Source organism: Pezoporus flaviventris, unplaced genomic scaffold (genome assembly GCF_033815535.1).
Source record: "Pezoporus flaviventris isolate CSIRO_AGI_PZ_B2104156 unplaced genomic scaffold, CSIRO_AGI_Pfla_v1 ptg000100l, whole genome shotgun sequence".
NCBI classification, from domain to species: Eukaryota; Metazoa; Chordata; class Aves; order Psittaciformes; family Psittacidae; genus Pezoporus; species Pezoporus flaviventris.
The window spans coordinates 2,167,488-2,179,600 of record NW_026892648.1 but is presented as its reverse complement, the minus strand read 5'-3'; the positions used below and the strand labels follow the sequence as shown (position 1 = coordinate 2,179,600).

At 44.0% G+C, this 12,113-nt stretch overlaps 1 protein-coding gene across 1 annotated transcript in view; it reads right to left on the bottom strand.

Annotated features, from left to right (window-relative positions):
• The window catches only part of UBE2R2 (ubiquitin conjugating enzyme E2 R2), a 51,544-nt gene extending 40,262 nt beyond the window's left edge, over window positions 1–11,282 (bottom strand). Inside the window, exon 1 of the mRNA XM_061477242.1 lies at window positions 11,018–11,282. Within this exon, the coding sequence (XP_061333226.1) occupies window positions 11,018–11,194 (177 nt within the window). The 5' untranslated portion in view covers window positions 11,195–11,282. The remainder of the gene's footprint in view (window positions 1–11,017) is intronic.
• Window positions 11,283–12,113: the final 831 nt, after the last annotated feature.

Below are 12,113 nucleotides of genomic sequence, written 5' to 3'. Positions count from 1 at the left end.
CATCCAAAGGTGTACAAAGCCACCATACTTCTACACGACTGTTCTAACCCTAGCCCTGTGTCCTTCAGATAAGCACCTCTTACAGTCACCAACAGATCTGGAACAATGCATGGCACTGGCTCTCATCTTGCTTGTGTAGCATCCGCAGACTGTTCTCGACAAGTGCCACGCTTCACCCACACAAAGGGCCTAACTGATGATGAATTCTGGATTGTGCATCCCTTTCACCCAGTCTAACGTCAGATCCTAGCAATCTGTGTTCAGAGTAAACGTGACACAGCAATATTTAATAGCTTTACCAAACAAAGCTCAACTAAACACATACTGAAGAAAGCTTGTTGGCTGCCACCTAGCAGATAACAATGGTTGGTTGGTTCTAAAAGCATCTAGTAACAGACACAAACCTTTTTGGAAGAAGCTGATTTCCCGTAACCCTCTTATTTCAAGTTAGCATCTTCTAGTTATTAATCTGCAAATTAAGATCCAAATTCAACATACCAACTGAGCATTAATAGTAGGCTTTAGGTCAGCCTAAATTTTATCCTCCTTGTTTTTTATGTATTACTACAGTTGCACCTGAAAGTAGTAAAACAAAACGGAAATCCCTTCCGAGAGTACGGAATCTCCTTCCCAGTGTCAACATTATGTTCATCTGCCACAAAACACCTCCTTCCGCTATATTTAAAATAGAGTTTAGATGACAACAATGCAAACCCCACTATTAATACAACATTTGTTCCAAGAAAAAAAAAAGTATCTATTCTTTCTAGAGTACAGAAGTCACTACTCTATAATTAACAAGAGAAGGGAAGAAAACCTGAAAACTTACACCCCCTGCTATGAACTAATGCATGCTGATCAAAACAGCTAGGAGATCCCAAGTAAATCAGTGCATGCAAGAGTTAAAGATACAACAGAACTGATGCAGATGCCAACACCTGATGTTTCTTTCTGTCCACTAACCTCCGACCAAAGCTTTGCTAGATTTGCTTAAGTGTAACTCACAGGCTTTCCCTACTACCAACAGCAAGCTTACATTTGTTTTAATAGAAAAAACTATCCATCTTAGAAGCACTGGTTAGGAATTTGCAAGCCAAAAATACTTACTGTTCTCTTGGAAGCAGGCAATCCACATGCTCAAAGCCAATAGCTGCAGAGAGGAAGATGAAACAGAACAAGGCCAAGACACCAGGAGCTTCCATCAGGTCACACAGAGTGACTTTATGTCAGCCCAGTTATGCCCCCGAAGTACAGTCAGTTCATTATAGGAAGAGAGATGAAAGAAGAGGTAGATGCTTGAGAAGGGCTCGGATTCCCAGAGACTCTAAGACAAATGAAGAGGCCTGGTAGCATTATGATGACACGTCTTTTGTGGCCAAGCACATCAGAACCTTCCTCCATGCTTCTGCCATTGAACAGACCAGGCAGGATCTCAAGTATGGTGCACGCACCAACAGTTGCTAAAGATGTGCCCATAAGTGACACTTCATTACATCCCCATGAGGCCTAGGATGCCATGCTTTGGGACAGTTACTCACCACCATTACCCCAACCTGACCTGATCTACCACTTAGCAACATGCCTGCAACTCCCAGCAGGAAGCTCCCTGGCTAAGGTAGGCAGCACAAACCTACAGCAGCCAGCCTAGCTGTGGCTAGCTTTGATTTTCACAGCTTCTGTTGTCTGCCAGCATGCTACTTAATTGTCCCTTGCAGGCAAAATACAGTCCCTGGTCAAAAGAGCCCAAGCATAAGTTTACTGCTCACACCAGAGACATAACTCAAAGTGAACAACCAAATACATAGCAGGTGTGGGATAAGCCTGCAAACTGAATTAAAATTAACAATGATTTGCCCAAGCTGAACATTAAGCAGGTTGCTTCAAATAAGTGAAATCAGAGTATCACCACTAAAAGCTGAATTTATTCTGTAACATCGAGAAGAAAGTTGCCAAGACCAGCAGCCTTCTTACCCGACTGGCTGCTACAAATTCCTTGGTAGCAGCCAATGCTACTATTATTTCTTTCCAACTGGAGAATAGCCACGGATGATATAGGTTCAAGATCTTGGCTATTATTGTCATTAAAAATAGATCTCCAGAGTGACTCCCAGGGCTGGTCCTGATGAGTCTGCCCATAAGACTTCGAGGGTCAAAACAAACTTCAGTATTAACAAGTTCTCAAAAATAATTCAGCCTCTTCTAAACTGTAAAAGCCCAAATGTTCACAGCCTCAGCGAAGACCACCTCACCTATCCAGCTTCCGACAGCAGCACCACTATTGCTGTATTTCAAGCAAACAGACTTCTTCCACATAAATGAAATACTGCTGCCAACCAGGAGGGGCAAGTGAGACTTCACAGAAAGTGTATTAGTCAAATTTCAAAAGCACAAAAGCTTTCAGGTTTCTGGCACACACCAAGAAATTGAAATCATTCCATGTGCTGGTCTCAAAGCTTTCATTTTTCAATGCTCCAATGGAGATCATTCAGTGGACCTCCCAACAGCTCACCTAGTCTGTCCTCAGGAGGAAAAGGTCAAGATAATGATGGTAGTAGTCAGCTCCTAGCTCTTGTTCTAGGCCTCCTCTGATCCAGGTAATGTTATAATGTATGCTAAGAAGCACAGATAGAGATTTCCAGTTCTGATACTGCTTGACAATAGAGGATTGTGTGCAATTAGGTCTTGTATGGCAAAAGGAGAGCAGCAACACAGCCCACCTCCACCATTGGAATAAAAAAATCGAAAACTTTCCATTTGGAAAGATTGAGCCCTGTCAGTTTGCATAATTTTTCCATTGTTTGGCTCTATTTCCCTGAGATTGCACAGAACGATCCTTTGATAAGGTAAAATTCAACATGAAGGTTTTCTCTTGGATAACAATGCAAAGAACCTGAAATTTCTTGCCTGTCTGTTCAAAAGATAGTAACTAAAAGCATGTAGATAGCTTTAGATCTGGTTCATATTATAGGAATTCATTTTTGACCGTGTAGTTAGAAGGGCATTCTTTTTCTTTTTGTGTAAAACCTGAAAATCTCCAGTATTGCAGTGACGTTAACAATGTCTGAGTGTGGGACCACATCTGTAACTTCTCAGAAGCTCAAATGTGTTTTTACCTCAGTGTTTCTGAAGTCTTGCTTATGCTGCCTGCTATTTTATATAGTAACTTATTCACACTGGCTATCCCCTTTTTAATAGCCTTCTAGGTCTGCTCATTTTGCACCTAGAGGGTAAAGACTGCTCCCCAAAAAACACTTACAGAACCTTAACTCTAATCTCTGACATGCAGTTTGTCTGTGTAACTTATGGCTGTCATCAGGTTTCATAGTAATGAACAGTATGGACTTAACCGTGGAGATTTTATGTTGGATTTAAGGGTAACTGAGTTAAAGTTGGAAATGTAGCAGGGTTACAGAAAGACTGCAGTGTGGATGGACTAGAGGTTATGTGACTCATAACATAACACATCTTCCTATAATCTGGGCTGCGCGTGATCAGATGTGTGCATACACATATGCACGTGCACAAAATTAGCTTGCTATTTCCAGAGTGCTGCTTCATTTTTAAAACATTAGTGGTTTCTCCAGCATTATGAGTTAGAGGAACTGCAGTTAATCTTACTAAGCTTTTGCGGTAGTGACTTACTGAGAATGTCTCATCTTACCAGGCCAGTTTAATAGTAATAATTTTGGCATTGTGTACCCTCCCTGAAGCACTAGTAGCCAAGATGAGCCAAATTGATTTACTTCTGAAATATTTAAAATGCATAAATATTTGCCCCAAAGTGGCCTACAAATACGAGAAAAATTACAAGATTCTAAATATAGAATTATACAAATAGGAGAAAAATTGCAAAAAAATTATACACAACTGCTGAGATGGGGGCATATGCAGAATATTTTGGAATCTTGCATGACTTGAAGAAACATGACCTTAAGACTTCCTGGATGTTTGGGGTTTTCTTAATAGAAGCTATCACCTGGAGAACAGAATGTAAAGGGCCTATCTTAAGTAGGTGACACTTCCAGCTATCATACTATTTGTTACTGACAAAGAGAAGGCTGCGGGGCAAGTTGGCTGTGCCTTACTGTGTAAGGTTTTAGTACTAAAAGCATGACGTGTTCCCATTGGTCTGTTTTGTCATCTTAAAAGCATAGAAGTAACTTAGAAATTCAGGTAAAGGGCTTTTGCTTGGGAGATGGAACTTAAGTTGACAGCAGTAGGGACATGTTTGTAATAACTTGGGGAAGAGTCACATAGCTATGTATCCTAGTTAAAGTTTAATACATGTTTTAATGTTCATTGTAGCAAAGTATTTGGAGAGTTGAATTGAAAACCCCTTTGCCACAGTACTGGAATAATGTGAGGACCAGCATTCAGGCAGTTGTGCCACTTGATTCAATTCTTGTCCAATAGACACTTGCCCATTGCGGGAAAAAAAATCTTGGTCTTATATTAGTGTTCAGACATCTCCATAGGCAGAAACCTTTCATTGTCAGACCTAGGCAAAGGCTGAAATTATCTTCTCTTTTCCAGTACTCTTTTTGCCCTTATCAAAACAAAAGCCATACAATGGAGTCGCTCTGACCTACAATACATTCTATTAAGACACATTTGTGCTTGTATAAAGTCTACTTGTGTAAGCCTCTAATGCATAGATGTAAACTACACTGTTGTGCAAGTGCTTGCTTACCTCGTCTAAAATAATTATCCATAAAAGCATTCACCTTTATGAAAAGAATGGGCTGCTTATAATGTATTGAGAAAAACCGAATTTCATTTCAGTGCTCCCAATTATTTCTCTTGCAGAAGAGTAACTGTACCCACATTTAGTGGCTGAATGCCTTTCAGTGGTGCATTTCAGTGGTGCATTAAGAGCATAACTTGAGAGGCTAACATCCCTTCTGTACCTTTTAAGTACCTTGTAGCTATTATCTAAATCCTTCTAATTTGTCATTCACATGGTAACAAAATGCCCATACCCTAATGTTGCAGATTAATGTGCACAGTACTTTCCAGTTAAGGGGGAAAGAAAAGGCCTTTTCTATCCTTAATGAAATTGCCACTTCAGGGGACCTCTTCCTAACCTCACTTTTTGTTGTTGTGCCCATGTTACTCAAAACTCTAAGTAAAAAAAGGCACTGAGGCTCCACTTCTGTTGAAAACTTTGTGTTCAAATTCAGCAGATGATGTAACATTTCTTCTCTTGTATAGTTCTGTAACCGTCAAGTGACTTTACTGACATGACCACAGTCATGTTTAAACAATTCTCTATAGAGGACCTGTTGTCACCTCTTTCTTTTTTTAAAGAACTTCTAAATGAAACTGGACATTTTACATTACATTTTGGATAGCTCACAGAGGTAGCCATCCAAAACCCAATATGCAATAGCAGAATTAGGGTCAATCTGGTATTCCCCAGGCCTGAGAGTTAGAGATCATAACTGTGCTTATGATCAGTGAGCCAACATCTGAAGAAGTTTCTTGCCTCCCTGCCTGCAGGCAGCTTAGTGGTTCTTTGGAGAGATAGCCTGCTCTGAATGGGAGATCTTCACACCAAGAGCAAGAAACTCTAAGCTCGACAAACCCACAGTTCTATATCCCTTTACTGCATCAAACCTCTGATGATTACCATCATTGATACCTAAAGGCAACAAAAACTAGAACAGTAAGTACACTGAGGGAAAAAGCTCTGTTCTACCTTGCAATGAACATAGAGGCCCATGGAAGCCAGCTTTTGTGCTGAGAGTAACTCACGTTTTTTCCTTGGCACCAAGGAATATTTTTGTGGAGTTAAATGTTCTGCCAGTTACATAATTCTAAGTGCTTAGGAAACTGCTATTTACTTAATTTTAAGCTTTCTGGGAAGTAGCCTACAATACCAAACTTCTAAACATGGAGCTCATTCTTGCCATCCATCAGTTCCATATCAATTTCCTGCTCTGAAAAAAGTTATCCCTACATATTGCGAATTACTTTGACATCAAAACAAATCATTTGCAAGAAGCTGAGATCAAACAATACAGAACTAAACAACATACAGTTAATGAGTTAAATTGCAAGGAAAGCAATGTCTTGACAAGTATTTAGCCCCCAAATTATTTGAGAAAACGAATCATAATGTTTGAGTTTTCTTTTCCCCTCCTAACTTGTGTCAAGACTTGCTCCTTCAAGTAGCAAAAATACCTTATGAAATAAATTGCCTTCAGAAATCAAATAGCAGCTCTAACAATGCAGTTAATTTTTCTTGTTTCCTTTCATGTTAGGTACATTCATTTTCATCTACCCAGCCTAAATTCTATTAAGACAGGCTGAGAGAGCTGGGCTTGTTCAGCCTGGAGAAGAGAAGGCTCCTTAAAGGGAAACCTTAGCAGGTCCCAGTGCCTAAAGGGGCAGACAAGAAATCTGGAGAGGCACTTTTTGCAAGGGTCTATAGTAGAGAACATGGGGAATGGCTTTAACCTGACAGAGGGGAGACTGAGATTAGACATTAGAAAGAAGCTGCTCACTATGAGGGTGCTGAGGCACTGGCAAAGGTTGCCCAGAGAATCTGTGGCTGACCCACCCCGGCAGTGTCCAAGGCCAGACTGGACGGGGCTTGGAGCAACCTGCTCTAGTGGAAGGTGTCCCTGCCCATGGCAGGGGGGTTGGAACTGGATGAGCTTTAACTTCCCTTCCAACCCAAACCATTCTGCGATTCTAAATCATCTCTGACTGAGCTTGTAATATTGACTCTTGATCTACATTAAATATGCTTCTTGACAAAGGATACTTGGTCAAACCATGCTTCTGAGCCGTGCTATGTGTTTATAAAGAAGTTCCTATTTGTGTAATTTCTCACTTTCACCTACCCTGAAAGGCTGGCTCCCAGCACAAGAATACCATTCAGCTATAAAAAAATTAGAATAATTTCCTTTATTTAAACACAATCAAAATCTGTGATGCTAAGGCACAACTGCACCAAACACACAGAGCTCTGAGTAAGCCACCAGGAAACACTTCATAGTAAGTCTGCAAGTACCCTGAAAACATCACTTTATCAAAGCCTTGGGCGGAGGTTTATCAATAGACAGGCTGTGAAGGCCCTAGACAGACTGGATTTCAAGGCAGAGACTCATCAACAGTCAACTGAGATGGTGAAAGCCATTGAGATTATCACAACTATCACTTATCATCACCAGAATGCATCATAATAACCCTTGTCATTACGGTCCTTATTTAAGTATCAGCTGCCAAAGCAAAGAAGTCCCCTGCATGTAGCAAAGAACTCTCTCAGCTGAACAGAAGATGCTTATGGCATGAAGGTGGCATCTATGAACTGCTCGTACACAGTACTACAAAATACAGCACAATCCAGTTCTCTACTGCTCAGGCACTGCCTGCAGGACCAGAAAAAACAAATTCCCAATATTTTCGGAGCAATTCCGAACTACCACATAGCACAGTGGGGTCTGATCTAAAGACCTGTCTTACCACACCATGTCCTTCCCATCTGACCTAAGAAAGAAGTTAAGTGGTACTATTGACAACCTGGACATGAATCATTTCTTCTGAGCAAAACCTTGCCTTTGTCACTCAAAAACAAAACAAACAACCAAACAAAAACCAACAAACAAACAAACCAAAAAAAAACCTCAGCAGATGAATCAGCTGTTCACATCTCAGACACACAAGGTCTATGCACCTTTCACCCCCAGACAAACTCCAAATGAGTAAGAGACCAAAAATCAAGTTCACCTATTGCAGTCAAACACCTGCAGCCCAACACAACTGATTATGCCAGAAACTTCAGTCAAGCTGGTAACTCCCTGTTGACTACAGCTGAAGAACAGATATTTGCTCTTATAACTGAATCTCTTTTAAGGATTTACCATAACTGGCCTTGTGCTACTTTCACCTTGATAGCAAGGAATGAAACGTAAACAGCCATGAAGTACCTCAACTCTTTCAAGGCTGGTAATCTGGAACTTAAGCAAAGGGCTGCGCAGAACATTATGTAGCTATTAGTGAGTGGGAAGAAAGTGTCTATACAAAGATAAGGTCAAGGTTGACAAAACCTCCACAGCAGATGAGCACCTCCACCTGATCACCTTGTGAGCCTTGCAATTCAGGACTGCTCCTACCTCAGCAGTTGCTTCTGAAGGCTGCCGCCCCTTTCCAACTAGTTTGGAGGTCCTAACTTTGAAGTACTGCAGCAGATACCTGTATGCTGTTTTAGTTGATAAAATATGCTTAGATGTTGCACTTGAATTTTTAAGAAGTCCCTGACTTTATTAAAGCCAGCACTAAAGTACTGTTAGCTTACCATTTAAGCAAACATTCAGGGGACTTATTTTATGTTTCAATTTATCAAATGCTAGAGTTAACAGGATTAGCAACCGAAACCAGAATCTTTTGTAATGTTGAACCAGTTTTTAAGAGCAGTAGCTCCTGTCAAGGAGATGCAGAGATAGAGAGAGCACTCCCCTCGTTTCAGTTTATTCAGCTAGTTCAACAACCTGGAGAGAAAGCTCGTATTTCTTCAAGAATCAACAAGGTGCCAAAGGCTGCCAACAGCACAAATCAAGCATTTGTATTCTCAGTCAACCCTCTCTAACACTTTCCTTATTAAGATCACATTAAACACAGGTTTTCCTCAATATTTATACTTGCTTTTAAGTAGAAGCCTTTGTACTTTCCCTCCAGTTCCTACCCTCAAACCACACCTCAAGTGGAAGAAAATTCCCAAACTCTCATTGCCACAATGTTTAAGAACATTATATCCTGTAACTTTAGCTTTATCAAACTAAAATTACAAAACAAGATGAAGCCAGTTCTCTCATCAATCCAAGATATCCGAAAAAAAATAATCACATGCTGATCTGAAATAGTGCTCACCTTGCATATACTGAATATAGAAGTCACCTCACCAAACAAAGTTTAGGGTATTAATCTTCTCTTTAAATGATTCAGTAAGTCTAACACATACAAAGATTTGCCTGAAGGCTCAGTACAAAGAAAGCCAAGAACATCACTTTTCAGGACAAGACTGCTTCTCCCTAGGGGCAGAATGAGGGTCTAAGGCCACTCTTTAGGCAGCTCAGATGTTAGGATGCATCACCACAGATTAAATGCTACCAAAACAAAAAAAAAAAACCACCATGCACAGCTCCTTATGGATGAAAGATGAGACAGAAACAATACAACAGACTTCAGCTTGCAGGGAATCTTGTGTGGAAAGGTGAAGGCACCATGAGACTTTAGTCTCCCAGTCTCAAACTACGTATCACAGGATGGGTCAGAAGAGTTTAGAAGAAAGGCACAACATTTCAAGGACTGAAAATACCAAAAAGGATAGCACATTCATAACACTGAGGTAAGGCAAGTGGCAACCCTGCCCCAATCTACACTTGTTAGCACACATCCCCAGATTATCTCAAAGGCTTCTTCAGATTCTTTCCAGGAACAATCAGAAATGCACGGTCCAGAGACCAGCAAACAAAGATTCTGACCCATTGTGATTTCTCTGAATAAAAATGCATGAGTAATCTAAGTGCAGGAAGAGGTCATCAAGCCATTTGGGTGTAAAAATGACCCAGCTGCCAAGCAAAGACTAGAGTGACTTCCTGAATTAATAATAATGGAGGTGAGTCTAAGAATATACCTATCATACCTACATGAGTAAGCCAGCCAACTCATTACAAAAGGCAAGCCTTGTGCCAAAGCCTCCTCTTCCTACAAAACAATGAGGCCAAACTGAACGTGACTCAAATCTATTATTCCCCAAGCTACAGGTTATTTTGGTTTTGTGGAACAAAGCTCTTAAACCTTGACCCAGAGAAGCCAAGAGGCACTGAGGATGCACATTAGCCAAGGAAAGAGAGCATACAAAACTTCTTTTCCGTTTGACAGAAGCCAAAGGGCATGAAACAGGAGATGCAGGAGCCACTACTAAAATGATTAACTCCTGGGACAGGCAAGCTGAAAGGGACAGTATTTTGCCAGAGACCAAGTGCACACCAAGTCCAAAGAGGTATGCCCTATGCAGTGTATATTCTGTAGGACGAGGTGTCCCTGCCCACAGCAGGGGGTTGGAATGAGATGATCTTAAGATCCTTTCCAACCCTAACTATTCTACGGTTCTGAAGATACCAAGGGGTTTTAATTGTTCAAGACAGACATGCAATTCCTCCTCCAGCTGATTTGAGAATTTAAGTCTGCTCCTTTCAGTTCCTTTCTGTGACAGCCACGCCAGATTCCTTGTTTACTGTATTTACAAGAGGGGAAACAACCACACAAGGGGTTTTATTTTATTAACAGGAAGGTTGAGAGAGGAATTGAATCTACCTTCACCAATTACATGTTACCGTTGCCTTTTGAAAGCTGCCCTCTGAAAGGCTGGAGAGGAAGAAAAGGAAAACAAGAAGAAAAAACATAATCGCAAACCCCTGAAATCCTAAAGTTTTGAGGAAAACAGAGCCTTTATCCTGAATTAGGATAGATGAGTGAATAGTCATCTTACACAGGACGCTGCTCCGCGAGGACCGGAGCTATCGAGACATGGATGGGAAGCCCCTTACTTTGAAATAAACAAACACAGACCAGAGCCAGATGGACAACCTGGGGATGGGGGAGAACCAACCTGCACCCTGCCATGAGGTACCTGCTCTTCTCTGGGGTTAAATAACAGAGCAGAGCGGGCTGCGGCGCGGCCCCCTCTCTCCAGCGCGCACCCCGAGGGACAAGGAAGGGGAGGTCCCGCAGGCCCCCACCCGCCCCTGCGGACCATCCTCCGACGCCGGCAGCACCACAACGAGCCCCTGCGCTCCCTCCTTCCGCAGGCCCCGGCCCCCTCCGGCTGGGGGCCAAGGGGCTGGCAGCGGCCGCGGACCCGCCGCCCCACCGGGGCCCCTCCGAGCCCGACAAAGAGGCCCAGCAGGGCGGCGAAGGGGGGGGTAGCGCAGGCCCCGGCGGCGGTTGCCCGGGACCACCGCGGCGGCGGGAGGCCCGTTTGGCCAGCGGGGCTGCGGTAAGACCGTACCTTGAAGTACCCGCCCTCGTAGAGGGTGTTGGGGGGCCCGAAGATCGCCACCTCCCAGTTGTAGAGGTCGGACTCATCGACCAGGGTGATGCGGAAGCCCTCCACCGGCTCCTCCTGCAGCGACTTCAGCTCCAGCATCAGCGCCTTCTGCGAGCTGCTCATCTGCTGCTGCGCCATGGCGCGGCGCGGCCCCCGCCGCCGCCGCTTCCCCCCGCTCCAGCTGCTGCCGCTCCGCCGCCGCGCTGCCCCGCGGGCCCCCGCCCCTCCCCGCGCTGACGGACGCCGCCGCCGCCGCCACTTCCTTTTGTGACGGCGCCCGCTCACCGCTGACATCAGCGCGCCGCGCCGCGCCACGCCCCCCGCGCGGCAGGACACGCCCCTTTATAGGCTAAATCACGCCCGTTCCCATGGCAAGCCACGCCCCCGACCGGTAAGGGCACGCCTCCACCGTTGAGTTTAAAGGGACAGCGCTCCCCGCCGCAGCGCCGGTCGGTGGGCGTGGGGTCCTGGCTCTGCGCTAGCAGCCCGCACCGAAGCCATGTGCTGGGTTGCGAGTGTGGCGGAGGGGATGGGGCTGGCGGCAGTCACGGGTGGGCTCGGCCGGGGCACGGTGCTGCGGGGTCACAAACAGTCCGGTTTTGTACAAAGGGTGGGATTTGAGCAGCGGGTTCCCTACGGATCCCGCGAGCGGCGGTAGGAGAGGAACAGGCATTACACCATTCCCGAAACCCACGTGTTATTTTCACGTGGCTTCACATGTGTGCAAGGTGCTCCCAGCAGAAAATGCAGTTTCTGTCCTTCGCTCCCTTCCCCAGACTGGATAATAGCAAAGGTGTTGAGATACGTCGACTGGTCAATGTGAACAAGCACCCGTTCCTCAGGGAATCTTTAGTGAATAATGCAGACCCTATTCGTTATAAACAAAAAACAACAAACAAAAATGAGATAGGGATTACCCAGGAGGAGGACACATAGCACAGCGCAACCCCAGGTGCTGCAAACCTGGGTCCCACTTCTGGAAACGTTAATGCACACAGAACCACTAGGCTTGCAAGCTGGGAATCTTATCTCTGCGGGACAGGAGAAATAATACAGA